Below are 21,308 nucleotides of genomic sequence, written 5' to 3'. Positions count from 1 at the left end.
GGGGGGGGGGGGTCCTCTTTAAGAAGCCGCTCTGCTTTGCAGCAAGACCTGCCTGGGAGTTCTATGCTCTTTTTGAGGCTTCCAGGCTGGTGGATGGCTCTATGATTGGATTTGTGCTTATACCTGGTTCAGAGTAGGAGCCTAAGTGGAAGTCAAACCTGGGACAGCTGATGGCCTTGGAGCTGGCCTTGGGCTGCTGGGACTGTGCCCTGGAACTCTCAGGGGGCCTCCTGAGAGGCTGGATTTATTGAGTCCTGGAGGGAGAGGTTGTACACCCGGCATGTTAATGCTGACCCAAGCTTGGCACTAGCTGCTCACATGTGTGCTGGGGTTGGCTAATTAGCTAGGGCTGAACTGCTGTTAGGTTGCAAAGCTGATTTTGAGTGGTTTCTGGTTTTGTGGGGTTTGTTCTGTTTTGTTTTTTTAGTTTATTTATATTTTCAGTAATCTCTATACCCAATGTGGGGCTCGAACTCATGACCCTGAGATCAAGAGTCACACGCTCTTCTGACTGAACCAGCCAGTGGTTGTTTCTTGACCTGAATTCTCTTCCCTTCCCTGTTGCCCCAGAAGGGGTAGCTTTTTTTTTTTTTTTAAAGATTTTATTTATTTATTCATGAGAGGCAGAGGGAGAGAGAGAGGGAGAGAGAGAGAGAGAGAAGCAGAGGGAGAAGCAGGCTCCCAAGGAGCAGGGAGCCCGATGCGGGACTCGATCCCAGGACCCTGAGATCATGACCTGAGCCGAAGGCAGACCCTTAACCATCTGAGCCACCCAGGCACCCCAGATGGGGTAGCTTTTAAGGGCAGGCCCCTGACAAACTGCAAAATGAGGCTGGATTGGTTTTGGGGTACAGCCATCTCTCTCAGCTACCCCAGACCTCTAAGATGTATTGGGAACTGAGAGAGAGAGAGCGAGAGAGAGAGAGCGCGCGAGCACGCGAGCACGCGTGTGTGTGTGTGTGTTTATGTGTATGTCTGGGTAGGTAATGGGAATGGTGGGATTCCACATTCCCCCTCCATCTACTCTAGACCTAAGGCAGCCAGCCAATGCCCTGTCTGGAATTTGCCCCTTCCCACCTTTCTTTACCTACTTGGAGATGTTTTAGGAATAATTTGATTGCATTAAAAAGTGTCCTGGGCTTTTAGGATAACATGTGGGAGTTGTAAGTTCTTATATGACTGGGATCTACTTAAAAGTATCCTTTCCTGGGCACCTGGGTGGCTCAGTCGGTTAATTGTCTGCCTTCGGCTCAGGTCATGATCTCAGGGTCCTGGGATTGAACCCCACATCAGGCTCCCTGCTCAGCGGGGAGTCTGTTTCTCCCTCTTCTTCTGCCCCTCATGTTGCCCCCCCAAATAAATAAAATCTTTTTTAAAAAAGTATCCTTCCCTCTGCTCTTAAGTTGGATTAATGTGGTTAAGAAGAACTTGAGTTTTAGAATCGGGCAGATCTAGGTTCCAGTCCAGCTCCGTTTATTAGCTCTGGCACCTTGGGCAGACTGCCTAGCCTCTGGAAGCCTCAGTTTCCACATTTATGAAAAGAACATTAATAGTTTGTGCTTTGTAGGGTAATAGGAGCGTGTGGAGTAACGTGTGTTTAAGTACTTACTGCGGGTGCCTGGATCTCACTATGAAGTTGTCACCTTGTGTGTTTGCTGTGATTTGCCTTAGCTATATATGGTGTGCTGAACTCTGTTCATGTTTAGGGTACACATACCTTCTGGTAAAGAGAACACACCAGGACAGGTTTGTTGAGGAGGTCTTTTGGTCAAAGCTGACCGGCAGTGGACCGAGTATCAGCAGCCCTCTCTGGAGGAGCCTTGGAGGAGAGAGGGCTTTGTGTAGCTGAGGTCAGCAGACACGCTGGTGCCTCTTGTAACAATGAGGCCATAAGGCATCCTTCTGGGCTTTCCAGCCCGACCAAGCCCCTGGAGCCAAAGGGAGGAATTTCACGCTTACTCTGGGGACCACCTACTTGTTAAAGGAATGAGTTACCAAAATGGGACAAAGGTGCTGTGGGGTGAAACTCAACCCCTGGCATTCTGAATGCTGCTAAATCCCCTTGGAGCCCTCTTTATGGGGCTCTTGTTTCTCTCTCTCTCTCCACCCCAAAGATTGGCCTTGCACCTGGCACCGTCTGTAGAGGCTGCTTCTCCCCTGGGACGCTGTGGCAGCGAGAAGCAGCAAGTTCTTGCCCTAGAACTTCATCATCGGTTTCGTAATGTGGGCCTGTGTCTCCTTCCTGTGGCTCTCTCGGCTCCCGGGCTTCTGTACTGTAGCTGACAGGAGCTGGTTATCTCCGGAGTGCCTGCAGATCTGGTTTGCCGTCCCCCCCCCCCCCCCCCCCCCCCCCCGACGAGAGGCTCCTGAGGCCTGGTGTTAGCACCCTACCGCAGGAGAGGAAGCCTGGCTCTCCTGGGGGGTGGGGGTGGGGGGAGGGGCTCTGACCAAGTCAGTGGTAGAGTCAAGGTTCAAATAAATCGATTTTACTTTTCTCTCTAGGGCTGTGCTGCCTCCCTCTGGAGCCTCCCGGGCTTTGTGGTCCCCTGGCCCGCTGCTAGAGGAGACTACATTCCCTGGGTTTTGTGTCTGCCCTTACTTTTATTCAAACTCAAGTTCTGGGCCATTTTGCAAACCATGGAGGCTGATCTCAGAGGGTGAAATCTAGAGAGAGGAGGCTTGCTTATGGCTTTTTTCGAGTAACTCTTATCTTTTTTTTTTTTTTTTTTTTTGGTGTGGAAAACATTGAAGCCCTAACAGTACATATGATGTGCAGGGAGTAAAGTGCGTCAGATAAATAAATAAGCTGGTTACACACTCTGGGATCTGTGTTTGAACCCCAGCCTCAGCATTTCTTTGTATGACCTTTGGGCCTTCTTTCCAGGCCTCAGTTGTCTCACCTCTAAAATGGGTATCATGTTAGTACCTATCTCATGGTACCCAGAGAAAATGTAAGTAACAGGGTCTGGCACGTACGTAAGCCATCAGTAAGTGTTATTTGTATCATGGAGTTGTGAGGATTACCTGAAATAATGCATGTAATTAGCATGAGGTCTGGCACAACTTTGAACTTCATTTAAAGTAGGCTGTTCTATTATTACCATTCCCAGATAGACAAGGAAAGGTGGGGTTCTGTAGGAGTGCTCTTGCAGTCTTTGAAGGTGGATTTTCTTAATAGGCCCCAGCAGTGGCTGGAGGAGGTGATGCTCTTTAGAATACCTCCTGGGAGGGAAATAGTTAACATACCTGTCTGGTGGGAAGTGAAGGTAGCCAAACCCTTTCCCTTCCCCAGGGGTTACTGCTAAGCCTACAGTTGGGCTTGCTCACTCATCCACACCAAAGGATTTCATTCCGCTCGGGCCCTGGGGTTTCACGGGAACAATTGCCTTGAACAATAGCCAGAAAACGAGTTCCACCAGTCTGGGCTTTTGCAATACTGCTGTCTGGCGGGGGGCACAGGGCCTTGAAAGTGAGCTCTGCTGTGATTCTGGGGCAGAACTGGAAAAGTAAGCAGGTAAGGCCTGGACACAGCCTTGGTGGCTCTGTAGCATGTGTTCAGCCACCAGGAGAGAGGCAGAGAGCGGGGCTGGCCCGGACTGCTCCTTAGGACACAAAGGGCCTTCTGGAAGTGGACCAGGCTTTGGGGTTTGGGGGTAGGGTGTTAGGAGCTGCTGCTTGTGAAGACTGATTTTAAGAACCATAGTTACAGTAGTTCCTCCAGGCTAACCTGCTGTGGTTTATCACTGAGCAGAGAGCGAGTATGTATCTGCAACAACGTGATTGTTTTTTTTGTTTTTTTTGTTTTTTTTTACAACATTGGTTAGCATGTCTTTCCCTTGAGTAAACAACATTATCTCACAGGGAGTCCGTTTGAAGAGTGTAATGACCCTCTGGACCCTTCAGTAACTCCTCAGAGCTGGAGTCTTGCTGAAACGCAGGATTCCTCACGCATGGGTGTATAAATCCTAGTGGAAAAATCCGTTTAATCATCCCTCTAACCTTGGGATTCCATTTTGCTTTTTTGCTTCATGGGAGATGAAGTTATAAATATGAAACCACATTAATTCAGGACCATTACAAATTCCTGCTGCATTCTGGGTACTCCCTGGAAGAGCTTGATATTAAAAATGTGTCCAGATTAGAGGTGGTTTTTCGGGGAGGGGGTGCATGGGTGAAGGCACGTTTCTCTTCCTGGTTCTGTGGAATGCGCACTCCCAACAACAGGGAGGAAAACAGGGAGTGTGAAGGGCTAAGATAATTTATGATGCTTTCACCTGCTACACGCAGGTGTAGCTTGTGTTTGTTTGGCTGTTAAAATTGTGCTTTAAGCCTTCTGAGTGGCGCTTGAATTCCTGACACAGTGATGTCAGTATGTTTTCTAAGACTGAAACAGGATCCTCCTGCTTATGGGCCTTTCCATTTTTGAGTGGATTTTCTGATAACTTTTGGAGAATCTTTTCTTTTCACATCTGTCTTTCAAGAGGTAGTAGACAGGGGCCTCTGGGTCGCTCAGTCGGTTAAGCATCTGCCTTCGGCTCAGGTCATGATCCCAGGGTCCTGGGATCGAGCCCCTCATTGGGTTCCCTGCTCTGTGGGGAGCCTGCTTCTCCCTCTCCCTCTGCCTGCCGCTCCCCCTGCTCCTGCCCTCTCTGTCTCTCTCACTCTCTGTCAAATAAATAAATAATTTTTTTAAAAAAAGAGGTAGTAGACAAACAGTCAAGTAGACAAACCATGGTTGTGGTCAAAATGAGGTCTCTTCTTGATGCACTTGGTTGCTGTCAGCTGGTGGAGGTTCTTTGGTGATTTAACCTGCTAGCAGACAGATTTCCAGGCTGATCTATATGTACTCGATTTTGGATGAACTAGAAGGTTGCATGGAGTCTGGTTTGAAAACCACCCTTCTGATGACCTCTGGGCCCTAAGCCTCTTGTTTCATCCCGTGGAAAATGAAAGTAGAAAAATACATGTAATGTGCCTAGTACAGTACCTGGCTTTTGGTAAACACCTTCAGTGGTGGCTATTAGGTAAGATCGCATTCTATTCCTTTGTGGATAAATAGTGCGATCTAATGCAAACTCTCTATTGTGCCTTGGATTGTTGCCCCTATAGGAGGTTCTGCAAACTCAAATTGCAAGGCCAGCCAGGTGAGTGAAGAGGTTCAGGTGGGGATTGTGTTAAATGGGAAAGGGTGTCTCTGTCCAAAAAGGGCCGCTGCTACTCAGGGCTAGCTGATTGTCTCCTGGGTACGAGATATTGGCACCTATTCCAAGTATTTAAAAGATTGTGTGGGCTTAAATAAATATTCGGAGGGGTGAAATTAGCAATGAAGAAACCTAAAGACTAGAAAGTCCAGTTACCTGTCGGGGCAGTTTTTACTGACTGGGAGGAGATGCTCTGAGACTCGTAGGGACCTTCATGTGCCCATTTGCCTCTGTACCAACTTTTCTCTGAGCTTAAACTCCTGGGATGTCCATTAGAAAGCGACCTCCAGGATGGCTGCATCCAGCTCCCTCATTCTTCGGATGTCTGGGACCTAGAGAGAAAATGAGGTCTCCAGACTCAAACAGGAAGTAGTTCTGGGGAGGGCTGGGGTCAGGGCCTGGCTCTCCTGGCCCCTTGCTGTCGCCACTTCCATGCCTCGAAGGAGAGTGTGGCACAGCAGAAAGCGTTGGTGGGCCTGGGATCTGCCACATTGCAGGCTGTCACTATTACCTGTGCTGGCACCTGGCTGGTGGCTTGAGGAGGTATCAAAGGCTGTAGAAATGTCTGGAACCCGTGCAGTTTCTACTTGGTGCAGTTTCTTTTTGCTCATCTCCCTGTGTTACATTTCCGTTTGTATCTGGGCTCTGTGTTTTTGTCTGTCACATCCCCTGGCCTTGCTGTCGAGGGTAGGGACACCTGGGGGTCATCACTGCATTCATACTGCCTTGCACGATGCCTGACACGTAGAGGGCACTGAGTGAGTGGGTAAGATGAACAAATGAATCCAAGGTCCCTGGCTCAGGATCCAAAGATAGTGAGTTTAAGAGTTTGGAAGAACAAGGGCAAATGTTTGACGGAGTTCCTTCCACCCACCCATTGGCTGCAAATAGGTGAAGGTTGTTGTCCGTTCTGATCACTTGTCACTCCTGTTGTGCCATTGTATGACTGCCAGTGGGGGGCACTTCATTGAGTAGAGAAAAAGGTGCACGCCTGATCTGCCTGCAGAGCAACGTGTTTGCACTGATGGTTCGAAGCAATCACTGGAAGCATCTTCTTGCCATTTTTCTAGCTGTCTCTGCCAAAGAATTTATAGGGCATAAACATGATATGCTGTCGTGGGGGGGAAAAAAAAAGTCAGGGAAACCAGCCAGGCTCTGTATCCCATGCTCTTCTGAATTTCCGATAATACAGCCCATGAGGCAGGAGGAGGGCCTGGGGTTCTGCTCTGCTCTGCTCCTCTCCCCAGGGTGTCAGATACGGTGAGATTTGGGGAGCACTTTTGAAGTAGCTTTGAAAGCCTTGCAATGTAGAGCAAAGGTGAACTGGAGTCGGGGAGAACTAGTAAAAAGAGGAGGTGTGCTCTCTTGGGTTCATTTATTCTTCTGGTCATCCATATAAAAATCATTCATTTATTCACAAAACGAAATCTACCATAATAGTTCTCTAAATGTCTAAGGAGTGCTCTTGTGCTCAACAGGAACATCTTAGAATTCATTAGGTTTTACTGTTCAATTTACTAAAGCTTTGATTTTTAAACCTAGGTTTTCTTAGAAATCTCACCTATAAACCAAGTGTTTTTGTATAAATTAAGATGATTTCCACTTGTTATTTGATTAGTACTTTGTTAATTTAGATTGAACAAATTGAATTTTGACAATTAGTACTGTTTGGAAACCTGGATAATTAAATTTCCTTAAGTATTTTCGATATTTAAGGCAAGTTCAACATGCCTGGTTTCCTCAAGTTCTTCAAACATCTGACAGGGTGGACTTACCAGCCTAACAAGCAAAATCTTTCTAAGCACTTAACTCTTGCAAATCAAATAAACTAAAGTTAAAATGTCATAAATTAAGTTTTCTCAAACACTGTAATTCTTTTTTTACAGGCTGACTCCCAATCCTTAAACCTTTCATCTTAAAAATCTCAAATCAGAAATGAGGAGTCATTTAAAATGGAAATCAGAGGACTGTTTTTATTTAGATTCCTTTAATATGCCCCATATTCTTTTAAGTATTATAAATATACAGAGATTACCCCAGTGATCACAAAGATTTCATCCTGTACTTAAGTATTCATATTGTGATTTACTCCCTCAGCTCCCCTCCTCTTTTTAAACCTTCCCAACGATTTAAAGTCATTTGCTCCCAACGAAGGGGAATAGGTTTGTCATCTCCAGTGGGCTCCCAACCATCATACAGGTTCAAGAGCAAGACGCAGGGATGTTCACATAGTATTCCAGAATGGAATGATTGTTCCAGAGCCATAGCTGGATACACAGTAGTTCTTTCCGCTGTGTACCCTGGGTCCCTTGAACCTCTTAGCTGGAATCTCATTTGACCATGCAGCCAACACAGATCCTTTGTGTTCCTTTCACATTTCCGTTGTAATCCATTTCTGTAACCCCTTTCGACATTGCTCACTTGGACCTGGGTCAGTGGACTTTGGTACCCCGGGTGCAGGTTGTACCTAATTGCCTTTGCCACTTGATTTGATGCAACTAATGTTCTTCCTGCCTGAATGAATTCTGCATGCTTTCTACATTTTTCCCATCTGACTCTTCAGCCACATGTCTGGAGTCATTTTACAAACAAATGGCAGTTCCCAGTTCGGGAGCACAAATACACCAGGTGACAGAAACCAAAGCAAACTAGTTTTGAGCAAAAGAAAGGAATTTATTAATTCTCACTTCCAGCCACCCAGGGGGTGCTTCTGTCTCCCCAGAGCCTCAGGTGTGGCTGGATAGAGGTGCCCATGTGACAGTCATTCCTCTCGACTCTGCTTCCTTCTGTGCTAGCTGCCTTCTCGGGCAGGTGAGGGCAAAGTGGCCCCTGGAGGTTCAGACTCCCTCTGCACCTCTTGCAGAGTTGTGCTTGGTTCTTCTCGGCATCTCCTGTGTGGTCATGCAGGCTGGGGGAGTGCTGTCGTTAGGCCAAGTTAAAGAGATCATTCCAGCCCTTGACAGCTCTTCAGAAGTTTATGGGCGCCGTGAGTATCTGAGAGGGGCCCAGAAGAGCCAGCGTCTGGCCCACGTCCCCTTGTTAGGGCAGCACCGTTACCCCAGGGCAGCTCCTGCAAGGACTTTACCTTCAAGTCCCATCTTGAAACTCACTGACTCTGATCTGGGTGGCTCGTGATCCCTTACACCCTGAATTTGGGGGAGAGGACAAGTGGGAAGTAACTGATTTTTACATCCAAACGGACTTGCCAGTATCCCAAAAGATCCAGAAGGGAGGGAGACATGGCTGGTTCTCCATATGCAGGGACAGCTGGTCTCTGGCACAAAGAGAGCTTCTTGCTCAGCCCGGGCTGCCCTCGGTGTCACTGCATCCTCACGCCCGGGGCCCTCACGCCCGCCTTCCGTGGCAGCAGCCCCTGGCTTCTCCCCATCCGGGCCGGCTCAGTCAGGGCAGCCCCAAGATGCTACGGGCACCGATGTGGGAAACATCACGTTTACAATAGGCGCCACATGCCCTTCTGGAATAACAGCTTGGTGTTGAAAGGCCATACGGGAGGAGCGGGTACAATTTCAAAGCAAAAACTCCGGGGCTTGGATTCATGGGCATCTGTTACTAACTTCCCGCCTTCTCCCTGCCAGCCACACTCCTCTCTTCAATCCTCTTTCTTCTTCACTGGATTATAGGAAATTTTAGATATATTAAATTGCTAACCCCAGAGAGCAGATGCAATTAAAGACTCCTGTGACTTTTTTTTTTTTTTAATCGTCATGAGAGCCGATTTGGGTCCTTTTTCATCTGTTAGGTCATGCTCTCCCCAGCAGAGCTTTACGTGGTTGCCAGCCTAGTGGTATCATCCACGTGTCCCCCGTAAAGAAACTGCGGCCTAGGAGTTGTGGCTTGTCAAAGAATGAGCTGGGGGGAGGAGGCCGAGCTCAGAGGCCACAGATGGTGGTAACTTATTGTCGGAGCTTGTCCTGTCTTTCCTCTGCATAGGATTTCAGCCCAGAGGGGTTTGATAAGCACGTACCACGCGCCTGGAGGCAGAGGGGACATGGCTCACAAAGGGGTGAGGTTGCCATTGCTGCAGCATCGCCCTGCAGGTGGAGGCGGAAGTGCGGAGATGGCCCGGGGATAAGACCCTCCGAGCCTCGAGCCTCGGCCTCCTCCCGAGGGAGTGAGCCATGTCATGTTCTGGTGTGCCCTGAAAGCTGACATGGTGGAAAGCCATTTGGCACCACAGTAAAGAAGGTGGCTCTGGAGTCAGAACGGCTGGACCCAGGTGCTGTTCCATCTTTTACTGGCTGTCTGGTCCAGTGCAACCTTGCCCGCCTGCCTTTCTTTTTTCTTTCAAAGATTTTATTTTATTTTAGAGAGAGAGCACACACGTGAGTGAGGTGAGCAGGGGAGCAGAGGGAGAGGGAGCGGGGAGGAATCTCAAGCTGACTCTGTTCTGAGTGCAGAGCCCGACCCTGGGCCGGATCCCATGACCCCAAGACTGCGACCTGAGCCGAAACAAGAATCAGGTGCCCAACCAGCTGAGCCACCTGGGCACCCCACCTTTCTTACCTTTCTAAGCCTCAGTGTCTCCACCTGCACAATAGGAAAACAAGAATACTCACCTTTTCCCACTAGATCAAGTAGATCAGGTTATATTTATATACGAAGCTTACTTTGTAGTTCACTCGACTTCTCACTCCCATGAGTTTAAATTCACAAGTATTTACTGAGCACCTGCTCTATGCCTGCTACCCTGCAACCAAACAAATGAGAAAATGTGGCAGGCTTGGTTGGGGTGCAGGACGTGGGCATTGTAGGCCCAGGGACCAGGGGAGGCCTTTCTGAGGAGGTGACGCTTGACAAGGAGGCAGGGGCGTGTCCAGGAAGAGGGACAACAACTGTAGAGTCTTGAACACAAGAACCCTGTTGGCATAGAAGAAGCCCATGCGACCGGAGCCAGTGAGCGATGAAGAGGTGGGCCCGAGGCAGGACTGGAGAGGGAAGTCGGATCGGAGGCTCTTGAGCACCAGAGGAAGGAGTTTGGGCTTTAAGTGCCTGAGAAGCCCCTGGAGGGGTAGTAAGCCGTGGAGCCATAGGATGTGATTCATGTTTCAGAACGATGGTCCTGGCTGCTGTTGAGAATGGACTGTTAGGGAAAAGTGGGGCAGGGAGCCCAGCGGCCTCTTCGCCGTTGCCCAGGCAGAGCTGAGACCAGCTGGAAGTGCAGACAGCAGGAGAGGTGGAGGGCTGGGCACGCGTGGATACATTTTGCAGGTAGACGCCGTAGGACCAGGGGATGGGTTAAAAGTCTTGGTGGTGGTGGGACACGAAGAGGGGAAAGAAGAACCATTGTTTGGAGGTTGGACTTGAGCGGTAGGGGTGGCCTCAGTGGATTTGTGGGCTGGGAAATGAACTCTATTTTCGATGTGTCCTGGGATGCTGTTAGATTTAGAAGCGCTAATCGAATTGACAGGTGTCTGCTGACTTCTGGGGCTTTCCTTCCCTTGGCATTTCACTCCAGGAGTGGAGTCCAGAGAATTCGTAGAGCAGCTCATCTTTGCACTGTGACCCCGGAGAGAGTGCCGCTCTTGACTCTGTCTGCTTCCAGCAGTAGTCCCCAAGCCCACCACTCTTCCTCTGCCGCTAGGTCTGCGAAGTAGCCATTGGCTTCCACAGAGTTGCCAAGATGGAGTTGAGGACGGGGTAGGAGGCAGGTAGGGTCTTCAGCCCCCCCTGCTCAGGAGAGCACGCTCCATGTGGGGGACGGTCCGTCTCAGCCACTACACCCAGCAGCCAATCCAGAACAGCAAGGATAGACGGTGCCCTGGAGGTGAGTCGCGTTAGAGGCAAAAGAACTTCGTCTGGGGCTTTATGACACGAGGTGCCTTCGGGGCTGGTATGCACTTGTCTGTATTGTTGGCCTGAGCTGACCCAGCATGAGGTTTGGGTGCTCAGGATGTGTTTGTCTCGGCAGCTGGGATGACAGCAGCTCCGTCAGCAGTGGGATCAGCGACACCATAGACAACCTCAGCACCGATGACATCAACACCAGCTCCTCCATCAGTTCCTATGCCAACACACCTGCCTCCTCTCGCAAAAACCTGGATGTGCAGGTAAGCAACAGGCTCCTCCTGCGGCCCCTGCCAGCAGGGGGCCTCGGGCTTGAGGACCAGGGGGCCGTTTGGGGTGAGCAGCATCCCCAGGTCCATGAGATGAGGCCTGATCACCTGCTCACTGCCTGTGCTCTCATCTCACGAGTCCTGGCCTCCACCTGCAGAGAAAGGAGGGGTCAGGCAGTGGGGCACTAGAAACAGGAATGGGGAGGCCTCACCGTTGTCTGTGAAGGTCTTGATAAAAACCTGTTTCCTTCCTGGACTTTCATTTCAGAATCTGTTTTTGTTTTGTTTTGTTTTGTTTTAAAGAGGATGCTGGACTCATTTGGTCATTCTTAGCCTGGAGTGTGTGTCCTCTCCTAGCCACAGTGAGCCACCGCTGTCCAGGGTACATGCCGATCTCCCCAGAGTGACGGGGTGGGAGCAAACGTTGACAGCCTTGGGCTGGAAGACCAATAGCTCCTGACCAGAGGCTGGGAAATGTTGGTCTGAAGGTCACGTCCTCATGCTGATATTTGTCCATTGGCTTATGGTATCCCCTTCTTTTAAACCAGATTCCATTTCAAGTTTTATATCTATCTATCTATCTATCTATATTTATTTATTTTAAAGATTTTATTTATTTGAGAGAGAGAGTGTAAAAGCAGGGGGTTTGCGGCAGGGAGAGGGAGTAGCAGACTCCCCGCTGAGCAGAGAGTCCAACGTGGGGCTCGATCCCAGGACCCTGGGATCATGATCTGAGCCGAAGGCAGATGCTTAACTGACTGAGCCACCCAGGCGCCCCTGATTCCGTGTCAAATTTTAAAAAATTGCATTATTTCACATGAAAATGAGATTCTGGTTTCTCTTAAAGATCAGAATATATTGCTTTCTTGAGCCTACATTCTCCACATGGCAACAGTCAACAGGTGTCCCAAGTGTCTGCCCCCTTCAGACAGGGAGCCCTTGTCCCAGCATGCCCCAACTGCTCCTGACCAGCCGCCCCCTTCAAGATACCTGCCAGACCCCAGGGTGCTTGAGTTTTCAACCCCTACTTTAAAACACTGAGACTGTATGTCTCGGATACTGTGCTCCCTTCTGTTTGCTTCCAAAGTGGTTTCATGTGGGTGTTTTCACTGACCTTCATAGCGCTCCTTCGTGGGCAGAGGGGTTGGTTCTAGCAAACCCATTTTACTAGGAGAAAAGTGAGGTGCCATCCTCATAGCCAGTCCCCAAGTTGGGACGGACCTGTGCAAGGACTGGTCAGCTGTGGTGGCCCTGGCTTATGTGGCCTGGGATCTTTTTTATGATGGGTCCTTCCCACCGGTGGGGGCCAGTGCCTCCGGTGACACCACTCGAAGCTCTGATTGGGACAGTCTCCCAGAGGAGCCTGGGGGAGGGCAGAACTGACACTTGCCCCCTTCCTTCACTCCCTTCCACACCAGCTTCCTTTCTCACTTGTTTCTCAGCGAGACAGGAGGTTCTTTGGAAATTTCTGTGCTTTCAAAGGTATCTCTTTTTTTTTTTTTTTTTGAAGACAGGGCTAAATAAAGAACATGTCAGAGTGTGGGAGCACTTGTGTCCCACAGAAATGTGGACCTTGACTGCCTGAGGAAATATGTTGGGTGTTGTCTCTGGGATTGCCTGTGATTTCTTGAATTTGCACTTTCTCCAGAATTTCTAATTATTTTTAAGTGAGAGTTGAATTGTGATGGTAGTGGTGAAGAAAAAACACGACCCAATGAAGGAGGTGCAAGATGTTGGGGGTGCTGATAATATTCTATATCTTGATCTGAGTGGTAGTTATGGAAGTAGGTTAATTTTATAAGACGTATTCAGGCTATATACTTAATATTGTGCGTGTAGTATATGAATGCTATACCCCATTTTAAAAGGGTAATTAAAAAAAAAGGAACCATACCTAAGCCACACTGCTTGAGGGTGATCACTGTTTGATCAGTGATCAGACACAAGTTAGAAACACAGCCAGCCTGTGTCCCTGCTGCCTAACCCCTGCCAACTTTTTTCCTTTCCTCGTGGACACTAATTTTTTTTTTTTCTGAGAGTCTTTTTAATTTCAGGGTAACAATAACAAGCTCTTAGACTCTCCTTAGATACTGAGGTGGGGAACCAAGAGAGGAGAGAGACAGACAGACTGAGGGGGTTGCGGTTTGTGGAGAGAGAGGGAGAAAGAGGGTGGGGGAGGGAGGGAGAGATGAATATCAGTAGGTTTCTCTTTTGTTTACTTTTGGAGGTAGGAAGAGTCTTGCTTTTAAGATGCAGGTTGAGCCAACAAAACGGTTAGAAGAATCTCTTGTCTTTGTTTCCCTCCCACAAAGGTAGGATTGGCGTCTGTTTTCCATATTGATACAGAGTAAGCATCGGGGATTTACAAATGATTTCCTCTCTGATAGACTCAGATTTGGCTAAGGCCAGTGCCGCCTCTTTGACCAGCTCTTTGCCTTCGTCTAGAAAATGTCACATCAGAAAAGGTTCAAGAATACCACACAAACGTGTCTTTTGATCAGTTTCAGAAGGTTAATTTCAAGGGATGGAAGGGGTTTAATATTCATTGGGTTGGTTTGTTTTGTTTTTGTTTTTTGGGGGGTGTCTTTTTTTTGCTATAAAACTGCCTGAGTTTGAAATATTTAAATAAAAACTAAGCCAGCAAGTCTTGGAATACGATCAATGCAGACTTGCACCAGTAGTTACTAAGATTCCCAGGGAGGTGGTTTCTCTGGCATCCCTTTGTTCCTGTCCGGGGAGTATCTCCAAATATTTGAATCAGCGTAAATTGCAGCCTTGTGCCCTCCTCCCCTCATCCCACTCCGAGGAAAGCCAAGGGCCATTACTCCTCTCAGAGCAGCACCAGGCAACGGGAAGATGTGCGCTGCCATCATTCCCCGGGGCTCGTTCAGGTTTCCGTCGCAGCCTGGCTTCCCGACCGAACGGGGAGCGCGCAGTGTCCCAGGCGAGGCGGGGAGAGGCGGGGAGCGGCAGGAAGCCGCAGCTCAGCAGTCTGCCGGGAAAGCAGGTTGAGGACAGGTTGCCTGGTCAGCTTTGCATATTGGAAAAGCTGCCGAGGAACTGCTGAAAGGAAATCCACCCAAGGAACGGGGAAGTTGTGGTCTGGAAGCCCAAGGAGCAACCTTGTTAGCAGAGCAGATCACAGGGGAGCTGTCCTTGAGAGACGAGAGCCCCCTTTGTCTGTGAGTGACTGTTCTCCTCAAGGATGTGGAGGGGCACTGAGGGTGCCCTCGGCAGGACGCACATGCCCAGGTGTCCGGCACTGGGCCTCCCATCACTGCTCCCCAGCTGGGCAGAGAATCTCCTGGCTTGAGGTCTGACAGCCTTTGGACGGACTTCCTCCATGAGGACTGGTGAGTCCAGTTGGGCAGCCAAACCAGGTTGTGGGGTTAGGGAGAAGGGGTTGAGCTGCTGGTTCTGTGGCATCCTCGGATAAGCTAATCAGCCTCTTCAAGCCTCTGCCTCCTGGTCCGTAAAATCACAGCAATTAGACTCGTCTCGAAGGAGGAATGTGGTAGTGACATGGAAATACTTTATCTGAATGTGGTCTCGTGGTATTTCATTCTTGGTAGGTACTCAGGAGTCTTCTTTTTTTTTTTTCTTTTTTCTTTCTTTCCTTCCTTCCTCTGGATTACCTGTCCCCCTGCCTCCCTCCCTCCATTCATGTCAGTAACCAAAGTTTGACTGTGTTCTTAATATATCTTGCAATTCATTTTATATTTTGCAGCATTGTATTTTTAGGACAGAGGACTTGTAACAAACACATCTCTCTCCCCCACGTAATCATCTCATCTGTCCATTCATGTCCGTGGTCATTCAGTATTTCCTCTCAGTCTGTCGAAGGTTCCATTCCAGGTGCCAAGATAACAGAGGAGCGTATATCAAAATTCCTTTCGTTTTCACTGCCTGTGAGGTTTTTAATATATGAGAGGAGGAAGATAATTCCATGTGAGTTTAACTTTTGCTACCCAAGGAAATAAAATTCTGAATTCTGTGGCAAGGATCCCTGTCCTTTGTGAGGCCTCGAGTGAGCCTGGAGCTCTCTGGCTGTTCTCTGGATGTTGGTCTGGATGCAGGGATAGGGTTTGGCTGGGGGCAGGCAGGGGTGGCCCTTCGGCCCACCTGCTAGGTGCTGCTGCTTGTGACTATAGGCAAGTTACTTTCCTTCTTCCCCCCTGTACTTTCCTGGTCTGTAGAATATGGATAATAGCACAAGCTCAGAGGATTAGATGAGCTAATAATGTATGCAGAAGTGCCAACCTAGCAAGAGAAGTGGCAGGTGATAATGCTGATGCTGACAATTAGCTCTGTGATGACTGCAGTTACAGCTTGAGCCAGTTCAGCGTCTTGATCAGCAGGGGATGTGGGCGTGAAGAAGGCAGTGTCTTGGCTTCTAGAGGCTTGTGGCCCAAGAGCTGGAAAGACGAGTACCTTGTTCACCCTCATGCAGGACAAAAATGGAATAAAGACAACCAAGTGCTTGAGGTTTTCAGAGGTGGGAGAGTTGGTGACAAAAGAGCCACTGTGTGAGTCCCTCCACATTTAGTGACAACTGTCTACCCTCTAAGACGCCCATCTGTTGCATCTCCATTTTATGCACAGGTCATGACCTTAGAGGAGGTAACCCACTCCCTCCAAAGGAGGGAGCACCCAGTACCTGAACTCAAACTCCAAGCCCGTGTTCTCCCCAACACATCAGGCCACGTGGCCCACCTTGGTTCCACCCTGTCACTCTCAGATCAGCCTCCCTTCTGCGGTCCCTGAGCAGCCTGGGCCCTCAGTGGTGAACCCTCCAAAATTTCAGGCCTTCTCCCCACCTATGTTTGGTTGTTTCCCTACCTTCCCTCAGGAATGTTGAATGAGTAAGTGTACTTCCAGTTAGGGACAATAGGAAAATCTTGCCAAAATTAGGTGCCATTTGAAATGAGAACAACTGATGAGGGCATGGAGAGCCAAGGGAAGGATACAGCTCTTTGTACATCCCCAGGCAGCTGTCCTGCTACCCTTCACTTGTCAGCTCTGGGAACAGAGAGGCTAGGAATTTTTCATCTTTTTTTGTTTTAAAGATTTTATTTATTCATTTGATTTGAGCAAGCACGAGCTGAGGGGGTAGGGGCAGAGGGAGAGGGAGTAGCAGACTGCCCACCGAACAGGAAGCCTGACACGGGATTCGATCCCAGGACTCCAGGATCACGACCCGAGTCAAAGGCAGACGCCCAACCGACTGAGCCTCCCAGGTGCCCCACTTTTTCATCTTTTGTTCCCTATTGGTGCTACCGAATGATCTGGCACATAAATCAGGAAGGTTTTGTTAAGGAATTGTGAACGTAAAACCAATAGAGTGTCCCAGGCCTGCTGTGCAGAGTAAAGCTGGGAAGGCTACCTCCCTGGGCCAGCCAGGTTGGGGCTGTGATGGTTGGGTGTTTGTTCATTCTAGAGGGGGGATCCAAGTCATAGTCCTGGGCCAAGACCATGTGCACTCTCTCTGCCACTGGGTAAATCAGAGTTCTAGGGGTCGCACCCTGGAGCTGCTCCAGCGCTGGAGTTGGGGAACAGAGGAGAATCTACTGGGTGGAGGAATTGTGTGAGGTGCTGCTAGGCATGCAGAAGTGTCTCATGTCCTTGGCCTTATTCTCCAGGAAGGCAGCAGTGTGGCATAGTGGTTAAAATCTGGGCTCTGCATTTAAGACTCCCTAGAATCCTTGGATCTCCATTTCCTCACTGTGTGGTCTTGGGCAATTTTCTACTCTGTACCTCAGTTTTCATATGTAAAATTGAAATATGAACTGTAACTTCCTCATGGATTCTTGGTGAGGATTAAATTAAATAATAAATGAAAAGCACTTTGGCCCAGTGCCTAGCACATAGTAAGTGCTTAATAAATGTTAGTTGTCACTGCTACTACTCTTAGCATCACTACAGTTTGATTAGGGAAAGTAAGATATGGGAACATGCAAAGAATAACTAATATAGTAACCCAGAATGTAGTTAAGTGCTAAGTTTTCAGTATTTCCTGGAGTATGTTAGAATGTGTCAGAATGTACTTGAACATAAAGTCCAGGAAGTTAATGACTTGTATTTGTTCTTATTCATTTACTACAATGGGGTCCCAGGCCCCATGAGTTTGCCTGGCATATGGTGGCACCCAGGTAGTACTTGCAGATTGAATGCTTCTAAAGGCAATCTCTTTCCTGCCTCAGGACCTTTGCATGTGCTCTTCCCCATGGCTGGAATGCTCTTCCCTAAACTCTTCTCAGTAAGTTTGTTCTCACTCTTCAGGGCACTTCTTCAAAGGGGACTTACCTGACCACCATCCCTCATCCTCCCCCTCATCAACTAAATTACATCAGTGTATTTTTTTCTCTTACTCCTTGTCCTTTTTCTTATAAAACCTTCATAATTCATAATTACTCATTTGTATTTATTTTTCCAAACTCTGCCTCTGTCACTGGATTGTAAACTCCAGGAGGGATGGGACTTAATCAGACCCGCGGATCCTCAGACCTTCCATGGCACCTGGCAAATGGCAGGCTTTGAGGAGTTCTGGTTGAAGGAATCTACTGGAAGTGTTTAGAGGAAGGAACATGGGCTGGAGTAGTTGGGACAGGGAGTGGGTAACGTTAGTCTCCGCTCATCTATAAAACTGAAGTGAAGGCAATACTATGTACTGTCGTGATGCTCCTTAACCAGAGAGTGGTCAGAATCAGAGATCGTTTTGTTGAAGTGTGCTGTAGCTTGAAAAGGATGTGTTCGTTGGTTCCCTCCTTTACTCATCAAGCCTTGATGGAGCTCCTGCTCTGTGTTCAGATGTGGGAACACCCCGTCTGTGTCCCTTGCCACAGCTGAACGGGGGGATGCCCGCAGTCAGGGAGTGAGTCTTTTGTCCCCCCTCCTATTCTGATGCCTAGTACCCAGAGGGAACTCAGTATGTGTTTGACGAATGACCGAACAAGTGAAGGCACCATCAGGTGGCTGCGATGGAGGACTGGAATTTAGGGAGGAGTGTGGGGTTGAGGGGTGAGAGAGGCGGTGGTGGTGACCAAGAGGTGACTTGACTGGGGCTGCTTGTCTGTATTCAGCTTTGCCCCATACAGCAGTGTATCCACAGAGGAAGGCATCGATACTAGCTAGTACTGGTCTTGGACGAAAGGCGTTAGGCCAGATTCTTGCTGGGTAATCATTCTGATTTCCTGCCCTGCTGGTGTTGCCCACTGTTGGTAGTTAAGTATAGCCAACACGGGCCTTGTCACTCAGTGTGGCCACCCTAAAGTGTTGCTAACTCCCACCCGCATTCACTGCACTGTTTCTCCCTACTGGCATCCCCTTGGACTGGCCCCAGCCCCTAGGGAGGCCCCCAAAGCCTTCTGGTTAGCTTTGTGCCTTTTCACTGCGGTGAATCATTAACATCACGCTTCTGTCCCCTCCTGGGTTCCATGGCCAGCAGGTCAGGGCTCTTCCAAAGAAAGCTAGCTAATTATATCCCTTGTCTGAACCAAATCCCACAAGAGGAGCAAAGCAGTGGCATATAAATGGAGCCGGGCGGGAGCAGGCACCCCTGGCTTTTGAGGATTTGTTTCCTCCCGGCCCCTCTCTCTCTCCCTGATCCATGTGGAACTAGCAGCCGCCCTTGCCTGCTCCGTCTGCGTGTTAGGCTGTGGCGCTGTGCTGTATTCAAAGATCTCGCTGCTAGTGGAATGATAGGAAGACAGCAGAACAAAAGGAAACGGGCCAGGAGGCTGCATGCTGGATGAAGAGAGGTCTCCGGAGTTAGAGGTGCTTGTTGCCAAGTGCCAGAGAGTTGGTGGCTGAATTCTCACCCCGTCTCGGTCTGCTCACGTTTCTCCTCCGTGGGGCTCTGTCCCCCTTTCCCTCCCAGCCCGTCCCACTCTCCTTCCTCACTTCCTTTTAGGACATAGTTATATTCTGTACTTTACTCCAGCCAAAAAAAAAAAAAAAAAAATCAGGCTTTCTAGCAAGATAACCAGACTGTAAAGGCCCGGACACTTTCAAGTAGTCATCTGTCATTGTATTGGCATTCTCGCTCTGGGCTGAGCGGCTCCCGGCCTGGGATTCTGGAAGGCCTAATTCAGCGTCTCATCCACAGACCGACGCTGAGAAGCATTCACAGGTGGAGAGGGGTTCCCTGTGGTCGGGCGATGATGTCAAAAAGTCAGACGGAGGCTCAGACAGCGGCATAAAGATGGAGCCTGGGTCTAAGTGGAGACGGAATCCCTCAGACGTGTCTGACGAATCTGACAAAAGCACGTCGGGCAAGAAGAATCCGGTCATCTCCCAGACGGGCTCGTGGCGGCGAGGCATGACTGCGCAGGTGGGCATCACCATGCCGAGGACGAAGGCGGCTGCCCCGGCAGGCCCGCTCAAGACCCCAGGAACTGGTGAGTAAGAGGCTGCGCTGCCTTGCATCTGCATTTGTCCGTCTGAAATCCAAAACCTGCAGTCACTCGAGCAAGAGCTTCAGTCCCCATCAGTACTCAGGTATTTCTTCTTTGAGTTTAGACTCTGCTAATAACTAGCTTTCGGAAAGGTTCACATCCCTACCTTTTCAAAAGTGGAAATAGGTAAGTGTGCAAGCCTCAAACTCCGAAGATGGTTCAGCTACCGAGGTGTGTGGAATGGGTTTAACCAGGCGCTAGGGAAGAACCAACACGCCCACGTGCAAGCTGCTCAAGAGCATGCGTTTACGAGCTGCCTTTATGTCAAGTTTGTGTTGCCCATGATTTAGGGATGTGTGTAAACAAGGGTAGTGTTTTTGCAGGAAGGCAGAGGTGCCCCCTGAAAATGTTAAGGAGAGCCTTTTAAGGGACAGAGAGGGAAGAAAGAAAGGTCAGTAGAAGGCAGGATCTCTTGCCCTGACATATCAGTGATTGGCTGGCTTCGCTTTGTTCTGGGTAAATTTAGGCTGCTTTGCAAATGAGTAGAATCATTGACATCTCCTGGAAGGCTCATGGTGACGGTAGTAGGCTCGATAATCTTTACAAAAAGCCTCCTCCTTTCCCCAAGGCAAAAGTGAACCAGTTCTTTGGAGGAGGGGAGGATTGTAAGCAGGTGGGGCTGTATGTGCTGGCTTCTTGGTGTGCACGCTAACCTTGCTGCTTTCTCCCTTAGGAAAAACAGATGATGCAAAGGTGTCTGAGAAGGGAAGACTGTCTCCCAAAGCCTCCCAGGTGAAGCGCTCCCCATCAGACGCAGGCCGCAGCAGCGGTGATGAGTCCAAAAAGCCCCTCTCCGGCAGTTCCAGGACCCCCACTGCCAATGCCAATAGTTTTGGATTCAAGAAGCAGAGCGGCTCGGCCGCTGGGCTGGCCATGATCACAGCCAGTGGGGCTACCATCACCAGCAGGTCAGCCACACTGGGCAAGATCCCCAAGTCATCGGCACTCGTCGGTCGGTGCGCTGGCCGGAAGACGAGCATGGACGGGGCTCAGAACCAGGACGATGGGTACCTGGCTCTCAGCTCCCGCTCCAACTTGCAGTACCGGAGTTTGCCAAGGCCCAGTAAGTCCACCAGCCGCAACGGGGCCGGGAACAGGTCTAGCACCAGCAGCATCGATTCCAACATCAGCAGTAAGTCCGCGGGCCTGCCGGTGCCCAAGCTGAGGGAGCCTTCCAAAACGGCCCTGGGCAGCTCTCTGCCCGGTCTGGTCAACCAGACAGATAAGGAGAAAGGCATCTCATCCGACAATGAGAGTGTGGCTTCCTGTAACTCAGTGAAGGTGAACCCGGCGGCCCAGCCTGTGTCCGGTGCGGCTCAGGCGACGCTCCAGCCAGGCACCAAGTACCCTGACGTGGCCTCTCCCACGCTCCGCAGGTAAGCGGGTCGATGGCGCTGAGCAGAGCTGGAGTACGTGGAATGGCATCCCGAGTGAATAATTTTTTTTAGTTCCTCAGTGAAAACAGCTCCTGCGTTTCTCCACTTCTGTTTAGTCAGAGCCTGCCAGCGATTTTGTAGTCTGCTGATTATTTCCCCACGCAGGGAGGAAAAACCTAAGTGTCTGAATCAGTCATCCTGGGT

General features: G+C 49.5%; 1 protein-coding gene across 9 annotated transcripts in view; it reads left to right on the top strand.

The window, feature by feature from the left end:
- The window catches only part of NAV2 (neuron navigator 2), a 724,028-nt gene that overhangs the window by 639,429 nt on the left and 63,291 nt on the right, over positions 1-21,308 (top strand). For all 9 annotated transcript variants that reach the window (XR_012381865.1, XM_073904859.1, XM_073904858.1 and 6 more), the window contains 3 exons: positions 11,131-11,269; positions 19,380-19,671; positions 20,402-21,104. Coding sequence is in view for 8 of the 9 variants with exons in the window: in XM_073904859.1 (XP_073760960.1) it covers positions 11,131-11,269; positions 19,380-19,671; positions 20,402-21,104 (1,134 nt within the window). In the remaining variant the exon portion in view is untranslated. The remainder of the gene's footprint in view (positions 1-11,130; positions 11,270-19,379; positions 19,672-20,401; positions 21,105-21,308) is intronic.

This window comes from Callorhinus ursinus, unplaced genomic scaffold, assembly GCF_003265705.2.
Source record: "Callorhinus ursinus isolate GAN/ISIS: 27379988/994484 unplaced genomic scaffold, GSC_fseal_2.0 scaffold21, whole genome shotgun sequence".
In the NCBI taxonomy this organism is placed as follows: Eukaryota; Metazoa; Chordata; class Mammalia; order Carnivora; family Otariidae; genus Callorhinus; species Callorhinus ursinus.
This window is presented reverse-complemented; position numbering and strand designations above follow the sequence as displayed.